The 20,410-nt window shown below is 35.4% G+C and overlaps 1 protein-coding gene across 1 annotated transcript in view; it reads right to left on the bottom strand.

Annotated features, from left to right (window-relative positions):
• LOC121430250 (kynurenine/alpha-aminoadipate aminotransferase, mitochondrial-like) overlaps positions 1 to 14,000 on the bottom strand; it is a 37,042-nt gene extending 23,042 nt beyond the window's left edge. Inside the window, 5 exon segments of the mRNA XM_041627531.1 lie at positions 358 to 487; positions 2,051 to 2,119; positions 2,892 to 2,991; positions 10,633 to 10,965; positions 13,976 to 14,000. Of these exon segments, the coding sequence (XP_041483465.1) occupies positions 358 to 487; positions 2,051 to 2,119; positions 2,892 to 2,991; positions 10,633 to 10,965; positions 13,976 to 14,000 (657 nt within the window).
• Positions 14,001 to 20,410: the final 6,410 nt, after the last annotated feature.

A 20,410-nucleotide genomic window follows, 5' to 3' on the forward strand; every position in this document is an offset into this window, starting at 1 on the left:
ACATTTTATGGCATGAGTGTGATCTTACCGAAGACTGTTTCATGAAGCATATTGTCAGTGATTTTTCACTGACAAATTACCATTGAGCCAGTCAGGTGCAAGGATTTCAGTAGCTTATAACAATTTAGTCAGTGAAAATTAATGACCATTCATTTCATGATAGGCTTCCCAGGGGCCTCTTACATAACATTTATTATAATAAGAAATTTGCATTAACAGTTTAAATGTACTGTAATACTTCGATCTGATTGGTTGATCGTAGATTTGTTACAAATATTGATACAATACGCTATTCATGAAACAGGATCCAGATGTTTTAAGCCCAGCTCTCATACAAGTTGATATACGTGTACATACCATACAGAGCCCATGTTGGCTTCCTGCTGTAATAGCCATTTCAAGTTTACTGCCATCTGTTCTACTTTGTGTTGGAGGATTGTGCATTTTAACTTGGAGGGCCATCAGCCAGTCACGGAGGTCACCATAGCTGTATTAATGAATATTCATCATATATTAAGTTTATTACATTCATCTTCTGGTTTCAACTGTTAACATTACAACAATAATTTAGGGGCTACACTCACTCATTCACTCACTCACCCATTCACTCACTCACTCATTCATTCCCTCACTCACTCACTCACTCGCTCACTCACTCATTCACTCAGTCAGTCACTCATTCATTCCTTCACTCACTCACTCATTCACTCACTCACTCAGCCACTCATCCACTCACTCACTCAATCGATCAATCACTCATAGTAGACCGGCCAAAATGATTTTTTATACTTTGGAAGGCAAAATTTGTTAATGCTTGCTAATGCTTGGCATTCCAGCTAAAAGCGCACTTTTGAGTGAAAGTGTCATTTTTAGCGTAAAATCTGAAAGAATGTAAAAAATCACGCATTTTGATATTTTGAAGGATTATTATAATATTTTTAATTATCTTTGATATACAATTCTTTTTATTTAGAGTTTCAAATTATAAGTCTCATAAATATGCATTTTAAATTTGAATATTACACACACACACAGTGAAACATAAAACTGCAATTTCCTCAAAATAAAACTATTAATAGTTTGAGGTTTTTTACGCAACTTAAATTCTTTGATTTAAATTCGTTTACCCATCGAATGTATAGTAAATGTCCTAATGCCACAAATATTAAAAGAATTTTCATGTAAGATGGAAGATATCTCATTTTATGTTATCCGAAAGGAGACAATGTACATTTTACCAGGTGCGCATTTTGAAAAAGAAAAAGAAAAAAAGAAGAAAAAAATTATACTTCATCTTAATTCAAACCAATGACTGGTCTAAAGTATGATTAAATTAAGATCATAGTGTATATGCTCAACACTCGTCTAGATTAAACCTACTTTATGAACATTATCATTATTATTACTACTATTATCTTCATTATTATTATTATAAAGTGTATATGCTAGATGTAGTAAGCCACAACACTTGTCTAGATCAAACCTACTTTGTGAATTCTATCCTAATAACCTTTTCATTAAAAATGAAAAGATTAATATCATGTAGTCAGAAAGAACATCACGAAAGGAATGGAATGTTGTATTTATCACAACTCAAGTAAAAGGCAGTAATTTACTATTAACTATTAATTAACTGTTGCCAGTTTCAGTTGTATACTTTTAATTCATGTTTCTTTTATATTCTTATACTGACCTGGATGGAGGCAAAGGGGTGTGGGAAGGAAGACCTGTGGGTCATGGTAATTCAGTTAACCTTTTCCAAACCCAGGCAGCCCCTTCATCTCTATTCCAAGCCATTTGTATTATGTCACATAATTTATGATCCATTGTTTATGTAATTTGAATTGTATAATTCATGTATTTTGAAATGCCGAATAAATAATAAAAAATAATGACTGTATTTTAATATTAATCAATCCCAACATAATAAAACAGAAACAGAAAAGTCACTCAATCATACCTCAAGTTATTTTTTTCATTTACCAAGAATATATTGTAATTATTCATCAGGTAAATAATAAATGATTTTAAAGATATGAAACCAACCTACCCTGAAGTGACACCATACTGTTGTGCTACTTTCATTTCTTCAGATGACATTTGAAGTTCAGTACCATCCCTAAAAGAGAGTATGAAAGGCAAGTAACCAATCAGCAAGTATCAATAATAGGTTTTTTTCTGTTAATCTCAATATTTTAAAGCCATTGACTACACATGTAGAATCCTCTAATTCACATAGACTTTGTACACGGGCCACTTTTTTAATTGTATTTGAATCACTGACAATAATTACCCAGATTCTAGACACAAACCAAGAGAATGCTGATACTGTATTACTTAAATTGGAATAGTATACCAAAAGACGATACCCACCACACTCCTTTAAGGGAATAAATAATAAAATAAACAAAGACTTTGATATCTTTTCACTTTGGATAACAAGTACATCTGTACCAAAACACATTGAGAATGTAGTTCAATACGATTTTGAAAGTATGTGATACAGTGTAAATTCAGATGTTTATTAAAAGAAGAGAAACAGAGCAAGCATTCAAAATGGTGAAAGTGTGTTATGTCCAGAATTGATTATCATTTATTTCAAGTGCATATTGTTAGTAGATAAAATTATTTAGTAATTATACATCTGTTGTTTGAGTTGGGGTTTTGATCACTTCATGAAAAGCCTTCTTTGATTCTTTTTTTTTTGAACGTCAGTCTGATATCTTAAAAATATCTCTAATAAACTATTTCTAATAACTTCTAGAAGTAAAGTAAAAAGTTGAAAAACTGATTTTTTATTTTGGAATAGAATTTTCCTATTTCTCGATTCACATAATCACTGCATATCATAATCTTAGAAATTATATCAAATGAAAAAGATGATAACTAACTTAAGTGTAATGCTTGACTTCTCAAAGGGAAACATGTCCACGTTAGGTATACCTGCTGCAAGCGAGATCAAGGTAGGAGGCCCCGTCATCAACAATTCAGCTGCATCAGCAAGCAGGAAGAAAAGGTGTAAATTGATTAAAGCTTTATGTTATACTTGACAAAAGTTAAATGTCTGGATGTAGAAGTTTTAGGATACACCATGCAGGAAAAATAGTCAAGAAAGGACTGCTTTTTAATATTTTGTTGAAGATTGGCATAAGTTCTGAATAAGAAATTTCATTAAAGCGATTCTTCTATGGACATATCAAACAGTTATTTTCAGAACTTTTACCCAAAGATAACTAACAATCCTCTTCAGGGACACCTTGCCTACATGCTGCGTCCATTCTTCTTCATCCAGTTTTTCCAGCATGCAAACCTATGAAGCCCGTGAAATAATTACGTCAATTTCATTTTATATACTACTGCACATCCATTGCCAGCTGGTCTACAACCCCTTTGTCTATAGTTCTTTCCCTTAGGTCTCATCCCATGTACATGGTCTCATGTTTGTCTATAAATCATTTGGTCCAATTGCCACTTACCGGTAACCCATTAACCAATTCATCATTTACCAATCATTTACATCAATTAGTCTACAGATGAACTGTATATAAATCTAATTTTTATTTGACAAAGCGCATGAAATAGATGAAGAAGAAATAAGACCATCATGGTATCAGACCAAATGACTTATACCACATACATGTATAAGACCAAGTGGTTGTTGAACCAAATGGATTACACCAAATTGATGGTAGACTATTAACAATGACAATCTGAGAATTAGACCATTTGCTATTAGCCCAAGTGATACAAATCCATACATTTATACTCAGAAAACTGCTCTTTATTCAGAATGCATTTTGTATATAAATTTATAGAGCGCAGAAACTATTCCATAATGTATTCTATTGCGATTTATTAAAACTCCCGGCGTTTTGAAATGACGTTTGAAAACGCAGATTCTGTCTACGCAATGGAAGCATAAACACACCCTAATTCTTACTAACACCTATGCTGATGTGTATTTTTATGTTGGATTGGAATTACGTAGATCTTGTGTTTTACTAGTATTCATGGACCTTTTCACAAATGAATCTTGAATCATCATTGTCATGATGATTGCAATCCGTCTTTAGGATCATCGGACCTTTCACATGCTTGTACTCGAAAACTGTGATTTGAATTCAAATTTTTGTAATTCTCCTTTATGCTGTGATTGAGTTCCTATCTTAATAAACCATTTAGAATTGAATTGAATTGAATACTACTATCTACTTATTGTTATGTTTGTAATCAAGTCTGACCTGGCTCTAGGATCTAACTAACCTTTGATATAATTCCAACCACGCAACTCCCCAAAAGAATGTTGAAATATACCAGGTTAAACAAAAAGTTTATCACTCACACTTATCATGACTTAAAATTAGTGGCGAAGTAAAATTGAAATGGGGAAAACAGGGAAAAGAGGTGATTTCCAAACTATCTTGACCCTTTCTATATTACTGGTAATCACATTCATCATCATACTTGTGTACTTACTCAAGACATGAATTGGTGAAGGCTTTCGCGATCCAGCGATTGGGTTCAAAAATCTGTCAAAATCCTTGGTAGCAGACATTTTCATAAAAATTAGGTTTATTTCAACAGAGCAAAAACAGTGCCTTCTAGTATTCAATCCAATCTGATCTATTTTTCACATTTTGTTTTCAAAGTGGACCCTTTCAGTTGTGAAAGAGTTCTATATCAACATGAAAAAACCCCTGTAGACAATCGATAAAATATTTGCATGTCAGGGTACAAAGTCAAATTGATTCCATTAAAGGGTGTTGCAATTCAATGATCATTATGAAAGGTCTTATTACAATACAGGTATTTCATTAATACAATACAGGTATTAATATGAGAATTTTCACTTGTCAGGTAATCAATGACTGCAGTCAATGATTATGGTCCTGATGTAACCAGGGGCGGATCCAGGATTTTCCAAAAGGGGCACATTTTCCCAAGAAAAAAAAAAGAAAAGGTTTTCAACAAAAAAATAAGGAAAACATTTCGTCAACAAAAAAAAAACCAAGCCAAAAAAAGGGCTTTATTTTCAAAAGGGGGGGGGGCATACTTGTGTTTTGACAGCATTTTTACATTACCAATTTTAATTGTGCCTCTCAAAAGGGGGGACACAGGACAGCTTCCCCCCCCCTGGATCTGCCAGTGGATGTAACCATTGACCATGAAAGCTGGTTCCTTTTCAGGCTTATTCATTGAAAAAGGGCCTCAGTAAGGCAAACAAATTGCTTGCTATTAATTCTTTTTTTGGGGGGGAGGGTCTATTTTTCACAAGCTATAAAGCATTGTCTACATGTATATCTGCTATATTGGAAAAATATAACATTGCAGTGAATGAAGATTTTACAGCGCTCTTTTCCAATTTCAATGGCTCTTTTAGAGATTTTAGGGGGCAACATTGCCCTGAGGCCCCCCCCCCTCCCGTATTATTTTACCCTGGTCCTCACAAAAGAAGTCTTGTCTGCTGTAAATAATTGAGAGCAAATTCTACTCATCGGTGTAGACTATTTTTTTTTTGTGCAGACCAGAAATCGAACAATTAATCAGGTACAAATATGGCAATAAATGGTCCTGATATAACCAGGCAGTTACCATGTCAATTGGAAATCTTTTGGAATTTGGACCCATACAAAATATTTGTAGTCTGATGTGAATTACTGAAAGTAAATTTTACTATTAGATGTGGGCTATTTTAAGTGAGAACTATAGGTACAATAATTACCGGTAATGAAAACTGTGTATATCACTATATGGCACTGAAAAAGAAAACCACAATCTTGGTTAGGAGTACTTGACTCGTATGATGCTGGTCGTTCACTTCTCTCCATTATTCTTCTCTATATCCTAATTGCATGTTGAAAGTTGTTTGTAAATACATGTAGGACATACTAAAGATACTAGTATGCAGCAAAATTATATGAAGTATGTTTGTTTCTCATAACATAGAATTGCTTCATCATATAGACTACTACAAATTTTACAAAATGTTTGGTTAATTCTGATTTATATCTAAAAATATCTCATAAGTTTTACACATTGTAATATAAGAGCAATGGAAGAAACACAAATACTCAAGCACGACCCAATGTCTTGTCAAAATATTTATTTGAATATCTAATATCTAATTCTCATGGTGAATGTATATATACTATACATACTATTTGTACTAAAGTGACAGGGTGCTTTAAAATCTAATGAGATAAGCACCAACTTTGATGTCTTGATTATTCATATATTCTTTTTCATTCACATCCACAAAAAACAACAATGCTTCCACGAACGACTGGTATTTCACAGTTTGTCTAGTACATTGTGCAACATGCTAAGATATGCATTCAAAGTAGGAATGCAACAAATACCTTCATTAAGGTTCATTGGTGTGCTATTCTAGTCACCTGTTCTATTCAATTTCTTCATCCTCCTATGTAAGGCAAGCTTACATAATATCTTGCTTTGAAATCTGCCTATCATGATGAAAGAAATGAAAGGTCATTTGACCAAAATTGCCCATGAAGTAACTACGAACTGGTCTATTGAATGTAATGCTTTGTTGCCATAACTTTTTTTTTGGGGGGGGGGCAAGTAAAGGAGTTCTAGCAATGTTGAATGTTCAGTGATTGTAATTGACTGTGGCACTTGTACTGCATATCTCAATCTTTGTAAAGTCACAACCTTGCATAAATGATTGTATTTTTATATGACTGTTAAGTAAGGTATGTACTAGGTTGAGCCTAGCATTGAAAGGGGAGAGCTGAAACCAGCCCCCTGACCCCACTACAACCACCATCATTTTGAAGAAGAGGATGAGTTTGACAACCTTGCTTCTTTCTTTCAGGCTTAGAGGAGACCTATTATGCTTGCTGGAAACAAATCTTTATCTCTGGACACATAGTTCCCTGTGATAACGGGGTAACCCGGCCGCATCAGAACAAAAGACAATAAAAGATGGGAGTTGCTGCTACCCTGTTTGGCGTTCAACAATACACGGGATGGACCCTTGTTGATCTGGCGCTGCACATCGGCTGACAGGCCAACGATCAATTGAGCAAAGAAAATTTTCTGAGTATTTCTTATCGCATCTACTTTGAACAAAACTTGAACCTGCAACCACATGAAGCATGGTGCATTGTGGCCCAGTGGATTAGTCTTGGGACTTTGAAAGTCGGTTGTGGGTTCAAAACCCAGCCATGGCTTAATTTCCTTCAACAAGAAATTTATCCACAATGCACCCAGATTAGATAAATGGGTACCAGCAGGAAGTTATTCCTCAAAAAATGTGTGGACTGGAATTGGTAGCTCACTGAGCTTAGCCGGGGTAATGAAGGAGCGCCTTGAGCACCTACATGTACATGTATCAAGGTGGATACGTGTGCTATAATACAAATAACCTACATGTATATCTATGAACGTGAAATGTTGGGGTAGAAAAGAAGAAAAAATAAAACAAATTTGAAGGTCTTTTAGAATATAGATTTCTTTGACAAAAGCTTCAGTCTCTGTACTGGTTGTTCCATTGACCTACATTGCCATTCGCTAAAATTATCTAGTACATAGATTAGACTGAACCATTGCAATTAGATGCCAATAGCATTGAGACAGCATTGAAAAGTAGGGGTACTTGATCGAATCACTTTCACATATTCAGATCTATTACTTTGCAAAAAATGACTCCATTAGCCTATAGTCCTACATACGCATTATGTTACAAAAAGTTCCTTGGATCACAGCTTGTGAAACACATTTCAGGACATTGAAAATCCTTTCCTCTTCACTTTAACTGTCAGAAGTCATAAGTGACCATCGGCAATAATCGGCAGTCTTGAACCTACAATATTGCAAAAAAAATGTTTAATTCTTATGGAAATCCTTTCAAGCTCAAATTTATGAAAAACCATGGAAACTAATTCTCCTGAATTTGCTCAATATTATAAAGTCAGAACGTCAAACACACTTCAGGAACAGAGAAGTAATGATGGGTAAATTTCAAGTAGTCGCTGATCTGAAACATCAATAATACCACCAACACTAGTAATTGACTAAATAAATAGCAGGGCTCCACACTAACCCATTTTTTCTACTGGTCCTACCTATTCATGTCGGACCAGTAGATACCCAGTTTTTCACATTTTTACTGGTCCGAACCTAAAATCTACTGGTCCCAAAAAATAAAGAAAACATTAAAAAAGGGGCAAGTTTATTTTTCTAGCCTTTCGTTAACCCCCCCCCCCCATGAAATGAAGGAATGAAGGACAAAAAGAAGCAAGACCGAAACGAAGAAGGAAAGAAAGGAAGGAAAAGAAAGAAATAATAAGAGAAAGGAAGGAAGGAAGGAAGGAAAGGGAGGAAAAGAAAGAAAGAATAAAAAAGGAAGGAAGGAAGTAAAAGAAAAGGTAAAGAAAGGATAGATGTGAAGGAAGGAAAAAAAAGAACTAAAGAAGGAAAGGAGGGAAGGAATAAAGAAGGAACGAAAATAAGAAAGAAAGAAAGAAAGAAAGAAAGAAAGAAAGAGAGAAAGAAAGAAAAGAAAAAAGAAATGAAGGAAAGAAATGAAGCAAGCAATACAGAAAGAAAGAAATCCAGAAAGTAGTAAAGGAAAGAAAGAAGAAGCAATAAAAAAGAAAGGGTTAAAGGAGAGATGGAAAGAAGGACAAAAGAAAGAAAGAGAGGAAGGATTGAAAGAAGGAAGAAAGAAATGAAGGAAGAAATAAAGGAAAGGTAAAATGATAGATAGAAGGAAAGAAATAAATAAAGGAAGGAAGGGAAGGAAGGAAAGAAGCAAGCAATATAAAAAAAAGAAAGGAAGAAAAAAAGAAAGACTGAGAGACAAAGAAAAGAAGAAATGAAAAAAAGGTAAATAAATGATGGGTGGAAGGAAGAAAGTAACGAAGAATGAAGGAAAGAAAAGGGTAAAAGGAAAAAAAGGAAGAAGAGAAGAGATGAATATAGGATGGATGGACTCAAGAATTAAAGAAAAATATCAAGAAGGGAGGGAGGGAGGGAGGAAAGAAAGAAAGAAAGAGAAAAAAAAGAAATAGAGAAAAAATATTTTTTAAAAGGATAGAAAGAATGAATTAAAGAAAAAAAGGAAAAATAAAAAAGAAAGACAGTAACAAAAAAATGAAAGAGAGGGAAAAAACAAAGAAAGATTGAAAAGAAAGGAAAGAAAGAAAACAGACGAAGAAAGCTAAAACTATCATACATAATTTACCAATTTCTTTTTGGCTCAATAGCTACGAAAGAAAGGCAGAAACCAAGTGTATCAACACACACATAAATGCATATGTGGTGCTAATATGTATTCAGACGGTATCACCCGAAACCCGATCTGTTTGAACCAAACAGAAGTGAAAATTTATTCTTTACTGCCTACAAATGACAGAGTTACTCCAATTTTTAGGAAATATGGACATTATAAGAGCCTTTCATGAGTATGAACCGTGAATTTTGACAGTTCTGTGAGAGATTTCTGCCAGAGTTTAGCCAAGCTTCGTTCGTGCAGCCAGTAAAGAATTTAAGTGTGGCTGGCTACATGTACACTGTATCTGCTCTAGTAGCAATTACGTGCGATTCGAATGACAGAATTTATCGGAGGGAAATGGTTTGCAGTGAATTTGACCATTTCTGGAAAAGTTATTGGCCCAACAATGGTTTTTATTTCTGGTCATGTCGGACCCTTAAAATCTTGCTATTTTTGGAAAAATTACTGGCCCGACAACGATATTTTTTACTGGTCATGTCGGACCAGTAAATCTTCCTATTTCTGAAAATCTACCGGACCGACAGCGATTTTTACCGGTCTGGGACCGTCAGACCGCCGCTAGTGTCGAGCCCTGCCCTGTAAATACTCATTTAAATAGTAAAAAATTGAGGTTCATTTCTATTCTAACTCGTGTTCTATCATTGGTGCACTGCAAATTAGACCGATAAATCAATCTATTTTGTTTGGCTTCGCAGTAAGACTCGGAGGAGGACTGAAATAAAAAATCAGAAAATGTTAAAAAAAAATTTTTTTAACTCAAGAGTCTGGCACTCAGCAGATTATCAATCATGCAAATATGACATAGCTTTGCTTAGACAGGAATAACCATCATTTCTGGGGATTTATTCAACAGTTTCTGACATTTTACTGTAATCCCCTAGACCAAAACAAAAGCTTCGGTCTCTGTTTTGTTGGTTGTTCAGCTGAACTCCGTTGGCTTCACTCACCAAATACAGAGACCGAAGTTCTAGCGTGATCTGTACAGGGGACTCAATGGCCATATGTTTATGTACTTAAGATCGGATAAAACGGGGAAGTGAATTTGCGCGACAGCCGAGGTAAGTCACTGTTTTTGTTCCTTTCAACTTCATTTTTCTCTTGTTTTTTGGCAATTAATGCCAAGAGAGAATATAAATTTGCCTTTTGGTCGAATTAATTTTCAAAATTTATAATCATTAAAGACAAAAATTGAAGAGCCCCGACGGGGGGATTTTGCATTGCAAGTACCCTAATGGTGGCTGCACGATAGCGAGCCGTCTGTGTATAATTTTTTTTTTTAAATGTTAAAAAACTCCTCGAAACAGTCTAATAATCCCCATGAATGGACCATTCAACCAACTATCGCCTATCGGGTTATTTAACATAATACTTACAAAGTTTACGAATTGGAGATGGTTTGCGAGAATTGGAGACCTCGTTGAAATATCGATGATGGTCCGTCGTGTTGACGCTGGTTGATGATGTCGACGCCAAACGACAGTGATGTAGCGGCAGCTTCAACTGTGGCTGTGCCTGTAGACAGTGTAGTCCCACTCCTTTCGGTGCATGTAACCGGCAAAAAAACGAAAGTGTTTTGCCTGTCATCGATGGGATAAATGTTAAGTGATTGGGATTCATGTCGGTAAATATATACTTCAAAATACGAACAATAATGATTAACAACTTTACACAGACTGACTGGAGAACAAATGATTCCTTCTGCAAAACTTATCTAACGTTATTTAGATAGTGTTTCAAGCATCAACTTTTCAATGCAATGCAAGCAGGAGATATAGATCGACAAAACAATAACATTCGTAGCTTCAATTCAGACAAAATAGTATTTTAATTATTTTGATGGTAAATAGAGCCTTTTTTGCCCCAATCGGGGCCAAAAGGTATTTATTCAATAAAGTTCAAAGATAAGATATTTATTCGTCTTTCTTTCTGCAAATACATTTTGTCTTACAAGTGGGATTTCACATTATACAAATGCAAATCAATTTATGATAAACCATTGTGACAGAAGAAAAAGAAACACAGCAAATAAATAATTACGTATTGAACAAAAGACAAGGGGAAACAAGGCGCACAATATTAACCCTAACTGAACTGGGCGTTGTGGCGTGCGCCTGTAATCCAAGCTGTGGGGAAGTTACAAATTGATGCAGAGGTTCGAGGTTCGAGCCTCATCACGTCTTTCGGATGGTGACGTTAAAGGTCGGTCGGTCCAGACGTAAATAATCATATCTGACGATGCACGTCTGACAAAACTCAAATACACACACACACACACAATATTCACTACTGAATGATACGCGCCGTATAAGCTAAAACAACAACAACAAAAACAGGGCTTGTAAGGCTAGGGTCTCCTTTGTTTCAAGTACATGATTTAGTGTATACATGTAATATCTTTAAAACTAAAAAAAAATAATAAATAACAATAAAACTAAAAACTTAACGAATCAATGACGAAAACACACAAAAAAAGAACATTGCTTGAATGTACAATCATTAAGTCTAATAAACTAACAACAATATAATTAAGTGATATATGATGGAAGAAGAAATAAGTAAAATAACGTAAAAAAAAGAAAATCGTAAGAATCAATGATAATAGTAGAGTAAAATAAAACATGACACAAGATAAGAATACATAAGGAAAAACGATGGGCTGACCCTTTGCAGAAGAATCCAGTTAGACAAGATATAAGATAAAAAATCGGTAAGCATTTATACTTTTCAGCGTGTACTTAAAGCTTATCTTCTTAATTGTTATTTGTGAGTTGCTCTAGGTTAAGATATGTTATTACATACTTTGGGGCCTATAAAAAGTGTATGTATGACCATAGGCGGCGGAAGCGGGGGGGACGGGGGGGACGTGTCCCCCCCTAAATTTTAGGTGGGGGGGACGGTCCCCCCCTAAATTTTGTTTTGATAACCTTTTTTTTTTTTTTTTTTTTTTTTTTTTTTTTTTTTTTTTTTTTTTTTTTTTTTTGCTTGTCAATTTTTTTTCCTGCGTCCCCCCCTAAATTCACGTGGACCCCATTGACACGTGTGTTGTCCCCCCTAAAATTTAGGTTGATGACCTTTTTTTTTTTTTTTTTTTTTTGCTTCTCAAAAATTTTTGGGTCGCTTGTCCTATTTTTTACATGTGTCCATCCCAAAATTTCAGGTGGACACCCCCTAAATTTATTGGCTTCCGCCGCCAATGTATATGACTGGAGAATGTTATGATATATCCGATATCATAACATTCTCCAGTCATATATACACTTTTTATAGGCCCCAAAGTATGTAATAACATATCTTAACCTAGAGCAACTCACGAATAACAATTAAGAAGATAAGCTTTAAGTACACGCTGAAAGGTATAAATGCTTACCGATTTTTTTTTTTTTGTATATGCATAGAGAGAGTTCCAGAACCGGGTCCAGAACCTGGGTCCAGTACTTACAAGTGTCCTAAAAGCAAGGTTTGTACGTAATTTGGATAAGTTGAATGCAGAAGCATTTGGTATGTCATATATATATATATATATATATATAGGCCTATACATCGGCTTTGGCCCCCCCCCCCCCTTGAATCCGCCAGTGCCCGGTAATATATTTACGTTTTTGTCCACACTGGGGAAAAAAAGTGAGGACCTCCGGTTCCATGGTCCCCTGTTTTGAAGCTTTACAACACAGTGCCATGAACACGTGATGTATAGTGGACCTAATTCACATATGACCCTGTCATGCAAGCAACGCCCCTTTCCGAAAGTCATTTTAAATTCCTTTCATATCAAGAAAATGAAAATGCCGTTATTGAAACTTTTACGATTCAATCACTTTTTATTCATTACCAATTCTTTAATAATTGAAATAGCTTTAAACATTCTCAGATATATAATGTTGTGAATTGAAACTGACATGAAATAGTTTGATAAATTTATTTTAAAAGAAATTCAATTTAACACACAATATTTACTGCACAGAAACACATAAAATTATTGGACACAATATTCAATTTGATTTAATTTTATTGTCATCATATTTCTGTGATCAATGATTCACTACTGAGTTTTGTGGCGTTTGTACCTATTGAAAATAAAATCATAGGAGACACTGTAAAACGAGATCAACATTATTTTAACAACACTTTCTTTATATTCTCGGCGTTAATGTATATGTGTATTGTATGCTTTCAGATACATGTATAATTTGTTATCGCTTTTTTCTTTTTTACAAATCGCAATTAGCCAAAGTACCTGCTCCTGCTGCCCGCTTTCTTTCTACGTCATGTGCACTGCACTTCTCTATCCCTCCCCTCTTCTTCCCCTAACCCCCCCCCCCTTCCACCTTAATGCTGTTTGTATTTATTTGTAAACAAAAGCTCTACATATCATTACGACCCAGTGTTTTTTGTGTATAATGAAACTAAGTTTATTTAGGGTCTTGCCTTTTGTACAAGACTTACAAGCTTGGCTTTTTTCGGCAAGACCCTCCGTTTTACTTTCAAATACAAATGTCATATTAGGTTGTTGTTTTTTTTATTTGTTAAATCATGTTCCTTAAGTCTAAGATTATGTTATATATATTTATATGTTTTGCAGTATTTTCGACCTTATCATGTTATATTTATCATTCTTATGTTGCGAGTGTGAAACGGAAATCAATAAAATCAAATCAAATCGAATCAACACTACAAATCTTGGTTGCAATCATAATTATGAGAGTGGCCGCCACGTACCACTACCACGATACACTACACCCATAGGCGTCGATCCTGGGGGAAAGGGGGGGGGGGCAATCGGCCAGTCCCCATGAAAATATTAAGAGACAAACATATTGATTTGCCCTCAACTTTGGACAAATTATAACATGCAATGCAAATATTTAAAAACCTTGCGTGAATTAGGACTATAAAATAAGTAGAATCGGCATGAAAATGTAAAAAAAAATATTTTTTCGGCGCAATTAGTGCACTCCAAGTTTTGACATGGATCGACGTCCCTGCACATCACCCCTCCTGTACTGGCTAAGTTGACTTATACAGGTGAATTCAAGATGGAGGGCTGTCCACCAGATGGTGTCGATCCACTGAATGCCAAACATAAATGGCCTCTCCGTTACTTATGTCAAGTTATACCTTTTTAAAAAAAACGGTATGGACTTCAATCAGATCACGGTGCAAGGTTCAATATTTCTTTATTTTTTAATATGTCTCCATTACAAACAAACGGAAGAATATATTGGTTTGCATTTACTTGTTATGGCCTATTCTAGCCTAGTTCTATTGTCAACATGTATTGTTGACTCAGCAATACATCATTGCTAAATACACTTGATCTATTCTAACCATAGGCGCCGGAAGCGGGGGGGGGGGCAGGGGGGGCACTTGCCCCCCCAAATAAAATTTTTGGGGGGCAAAACGAGATTTTGCCCCCCCCAAAAGTGCCCCCTAAAGTAGAAAAATTATAAATTATTTAAGGACAAAAGTAAACGATGGAAGCACTTTTCTGCCTAAAAAGTGTCATTTCCATTGTCAGAAATGAAAAAATTTCGCCCCTGACGGGGCAATTACATATCATAATCATAGTAAGCCTCGCGTCTTTTGACAAACATGTCCCTCTGTGAAACATACCTTTGATAAGCCCCTTTACCATCTTATTACAGTGTTATAACGTTTAACCTTTTAATGAATACATTTCAGACTAAAACTGTATGGCAAATTGAAAGTGTACCACATCCGCTTTTGGAATGTAATTGTTTTCTTCTAAATAATGTTACATAATGTACGTTATGAACTGCGGTAGTTTGTCAATCAGTTCATGATTATTTACAAATGAAATTTCCTGGAATTTGATATTCATCATTTTCTGGTTATGGTCACATTTTCCCCAGAAAATATGTAAAGAAAAAAGAAGATTTTGAAGTCATCCAAAAGTGCTTCCGAGCCATACAAAACATGCAAAAGGAAACACATAAATCGAGTAATGTATTAAACTTTAATGATTTTCAGAAAAGTTTTAAATTGTTAGATTTCTTTTTCCTCGATCCAGTTACAAAATATGAAACGTATTGCCCACGCATGAATAATCAGGGAGTATCTCCAATGCTGATGTCAGAAATGATTTGTAAGAATGGGTATTTAAGTGCTTATCGACGTCTGCCACGTCAGAACAGTATAACATTTTAAATTTGAAAATACATTCATTAGAATTTCTTTTGTTTCTGTTTAATACACTCCTTGTTCTGACAGGAATTTCTTGAAACTTATGATTGTGCTCTCTCGCGTCGTCGGTGTGTATGTAAATGTACATAAATAAATGTTTCTGAAAGGATATTGCATGAAAATTTTAATTTCTGGTATTTTGAGTCAATATAAGCGTGATACGTAATTTAAAGGGATGGTCCGGACTGAAAATATTTATATCTTAATACATAGAGTAGAATTCACTGAGCAAAATGCTGAAAATCTCATCAAATCGGATAATAAATAACAAAGTTGGTAAATTTCAAAGTTAAGCAATATTTTGTGAAAACAGTCGCCATGAATATTCATTAGCTGGGCTGATGATGTCACATTTCCACTTGTTCTTTTGTATTTTATAATATGTAATTAGGTTTATTCAATTTTTTTCCTCCAAGAACTAGAAAAATTGGATTGACAACTGATTTAGTGCATTAGATATTTATTGCTGCAACTTTTTCATTATAAGGGGGACATATTCACACAAGTATGAAATAATGAAAAAATTATGATTTTACGTAATAACATAAGAAAACGGGAAGTGGAGATGTGACATCATCAGCCCACCTAATGAATAATCATGACGACTGTTTTTACAAAATATTGCTAAACTTTAAACTTCAATAACTTTATTATTTGTTGTCCGATTTTGATGAAATTTTCGGCATTTTGCTCAGTGGATTATACTCTATGTATTAAGATATAAATATTTTCAGCCCGGAACATCCCTTTAATTGATCAGACATGAAAACCACATACCGGTTCGACCGTTTTGCGCATAGATTTCATATAGGTTCTCATAAATTATGAGTATAGTTTTCGAATTGAATTCTATGTTCAATTCGCAAGAAATTTATTTTTGAATGCTCTTAAAAACGCAACTTTTATACTCAATTTTTGCACAAAGTCCTTAGCGTGGGCGCCACACCCTCTCCAGCTCGATCGCTTCGGTCACTCACGCTGTCAAAAATATTGTGCCCCCTTCGGGATTTTGCCACCCCAAAACTGAAAGTGTTCCGGCGCGCCTGATTCTAACTGCTATTTTAATAACAGTCTAATGCCAAGATGGTATATTTTCACTTCGTTTACATACATTTTCGTTCACATGAAAGATTAGTTCAGAATTATAGACCAAGGTTATGGATTTTAATATAGGTTTAAAGGTCAAGTCCACCTCAGAAAAATGTTGATTTAAATCAATAGAGAAAAATCAGACTAGCACAATGCTGAAAATTTCATCAAAATCGGATGTAAAATAAGAAAGTTATGACATTTCAAAGTATAATTGTATAATTCAAACAATAAAAAAACAAAAGAAATAGTGAGTGAGTGATGTCATCAACTCTCTCATTTGGATGTAACTGGCTCGTTCATATAACTATTTTGTTGAAAATAAGCGAAACTTTAAAATGCCATAACTTTTTTGTTTTACATCCGATTTTGATGAAATTTTCAGTGTTATGCTTGTTGAATGTTTCTCTTTTTATTCAAATCAAGTTTTTGTTGGGGTGGACTTGTCCTTTAACCAACCTTAAAATTAGAATGGTATGAGCTAGGTGGCAATAGACATATTGGATAGTAGTTGAGCTGGTTGTGGACTATATATAGAATTAGATCATGTGAGAAAGTAGACAAAATGAGTTGAGACCAAGTAGTAATTTACAAACACTATAACGTTGAAATTTACAATCATTATAACGTTAAATGGTGGCGCCAAAAAATAGGGGGGGGGGCAAATCCACTTATCAAGGTCAATATAATTATGTGGAGTAATGAATGCATCGTTCGAGTTTGATATCATATGGAGGAAAAACAAAAGAAGTTGTTCGATTTTTTTTTTCTAACTAAACGATATATCAAGTTCCGCTATTTAAGGGGGGGGGCTGACCATGCAAAAGTCATATAGTAATTTTTACGTTTTATACACGGTTTTCCAAGAAAAAGTGGGGGCTGAAGCACCCAGCCCCCCCCCCCCCGCTTCCGCGGCCCGTGCTAAGTAAGACCTTTTTTTCTTCTTGAGCTAAAAGAAATAATGTGTTCTTATCAAAGATTTAGAGTATCATGAATGTGATAATCATGTTGGTGAGTGATACTGTAAGGACCAGTAGGACAGGCCTAATGACTTTCCATGAAGAGCCACATCTACACTTGTGGAGCAGAAATTTAGATATTGGCAATTTCATATCAAGAATTACAAAAGAAAAAGATGTGCTTGAAAAATCATTACCCCACTCGTTTTGCGCAACGTTGTTCTTTGGGCATGTTAGGGAACCAGCTAAACTTCAGAATGCAGTACTTTTAACAACTTTCAGTTAATTTCCTTGTTTGTTTGACCCATTTATTCAAATGGGCTCCATTTTCTTTGATGTTTTGTGCACTTGCTACAAGCTGTGCTTTCAGAGTTGTCACCTTTAATATAATACTTTTATGACCGTCTTAATGTGAATAATGATTAGCCTTTAAAGTATATTGGATTGAACTGAATTGAATTGAAAATGAAAATGATTTATATTTACAGCCTTGCCGGGGATGGTAACAGACTTATTTTAGTACGGATCAGACAGAAGAAAATTACGAAAGGGCAGTGTTTTAGAGAGTAGCTAATATTAATCAAGTTCTGTATTTTAGGGCATAAAATTCAAATATCGATTTGCCATTGAACTTGGCCATTGACACAAAGGTTAAAAAAGTAACATTCTCGATGATTTCCTCCAGATTTTTTTTTTAATAATCCAATTTGGATGTGGGGTATAGAGATTGACAATTGAGTACACGTACAGGTTCGGATGTAATTAGGTATTTTTTTATCAACATGATCAACATGCACAGGCGGGTCCAGGGGGCCGAAGCCGAAAAAAAAAATTAAAAAAAGAAAAGAGGGAAAAGGGAAAATGGGAAGGAGTCAAGGAGAAAAGAAAATTGAAAAGTGAATAAATTAGGGTGAAGAGAAAACATAGGAAATAGAAACTCTTTCAGGTAACTGTTTAAACAATATCTATCGCCCTTTTCAATATAGCATTGCCTGATTCATGCGAGTATTCTTGGGGTGCATTCGGGGCCCGGGCCCCCGGGTAGGCGAAAGGGGGGGGGGAAAGAAGAAGAAAAGAGAAGAAAAGAAAAGGGGAGAAAAAAGGAGGGAAAGAAAAAGAGAAAAAGAGAAAAGGGGGAAAGAAAGGGAGAAGAAAAAAGAAGAATAGAGAAGGGGTCGCTGAATTGATGTTATTGGCGGAGCCAAAAAAAGGAAAGAAAGAAAGAAAGAAAGAAAGAAAGAAAGAAAGAAAGAAAAAAGGGAAGGAAAAGAAAGGAGGAAAAAAGAAGAGGGGAAGACGAGTAAATAAAATAAGATGAGATGAAGACTTGGAGAAAAAAAAAGAATCTTTCATGTCACTGTATAAACTTTTCGCTCGCGCTTCGCGCTCGCATTGCCTGTTATGTGATTCACATATCTTGTTCACCATGGAGCTTAAGTATCAAGTTTGGAAGTCAATATATAAAACATATTTCTCCTCGGAAATCGAACTATCATTATTTTGTGTGATTTACAAATTGATTTTTAAAAAGTGCTCTGTAAAAATGTCAGTTTTATGGTCTGAATAATAACATTTTCTGCTCGCGCTTTGTGCACGTATTATCAATGTAGGAAGATACCCTCTATCTCATCCTTTTCATGATTTACAAAACATGAATACTAAGAGTGTCCCGTTCTAGGTCTAAATCTCGAATTTCACGATTTCAAGATTACAAAAATTGATTAAAATTTTCCATTCTTTATGTAGAAATGTCAAAAAATTTCAGCTCGCGCTCGCATCATTTGATTGTTGAAATATGTAACGTCTTCATGGCTAATTGTAAGCAGTCTTTAATAGGTAGGCCTACCTTTTCGATCAGTTCAAAACGTGTATCAAACATTTCTGCTCGCGCTTCGCGTTCGTAATAACTATTTAGTTGCAGGCCTATCTTTTTAGGATAAAAACTATGCCCAGAATGTTCAAATTTTAGGAAAAAATACATACAATTTAAAAAAAATTGATCGCGCTTCGCGCTCGCATTATAAAATAAGGATTATGATATTATATATTTATGTTGATTTACAGAATAAAGCTAAGAAGTGACTTTTAGGACTACCCCCTTCAAAGAAACAAACAAAAAATCATCTTAGAACGGCCGATCGGGGAAAATATGGCTGAAAAAAATTCTGCCCCCCCCCCTATTGGCGAAGGCTGGATCAGCCCCTGCTATATAGGGGGCGCCGAATTGAAGGGGCGCTGAATTGATCTTTAACCTGGGGGGTCGCCGATTCTACTAAGGGGTTCCGAAGAGGAGTTTTATATAGGGGCGCCGAATCTATGTTCGACCGGGGGGAGGGTCGCCGAATTATTGTCGACCTAGGGGCAACGAATTGAAGTTCGACATAGGGGCACCGATTTGATGTTCTACCTATCGGTGCCGAATCGATGTTTGACATAGGGGGGCACCGAATAGATGTTCAACCGATCTGGCGCCAAATTGATGTTCGACCTACGGGCGCCGAATTAGTGTTCGACATAGGGGGAGAGCCAAATCGATGTCTGACCTAGGGAGCGCCGAACTGATGTTTTTCTTAGGGGAGCCCAATTGATGTTTGACATAGGGGGCGACGAATTGATGTTTAACCGGGGGCGCCGAATTGATGTTCGATCTAGGGGCGCCGAATTGATGTCCAACATAGTGGTGCCGAATCGATGTTTAAATAGGTGCACCGAATTGATGTTTGGCGTAGGGGGCGCCAAATTCATATTCGACCATTGGGTAGCCAATTTAATGTATGACCGCGGGCGCCAAAATCATGTTTCACACTTGCGCTTGAATCAAATGTATAGTTAGATGCTCATCCTGTTCATGGTTACCGAAATTGCTTAGAAAGTCCAAATTTTAGGTCAGAGTATCAAATTT

This window comes from Lytechinus variegatus, chromosome 1, assembly GCF_018143015.1.
Source record: "Lytechinus variegatus isolate NC3 chromosome 1, Lvar_3.0, whole genome shotgun sequence".
Lineage (NCBI taxonomy): Eukaryota > Metazoa > Echinodermata > Echinoidea > Temnopleuroida > Toxopneustidae > Lytechinus > Lytechinus variegatus.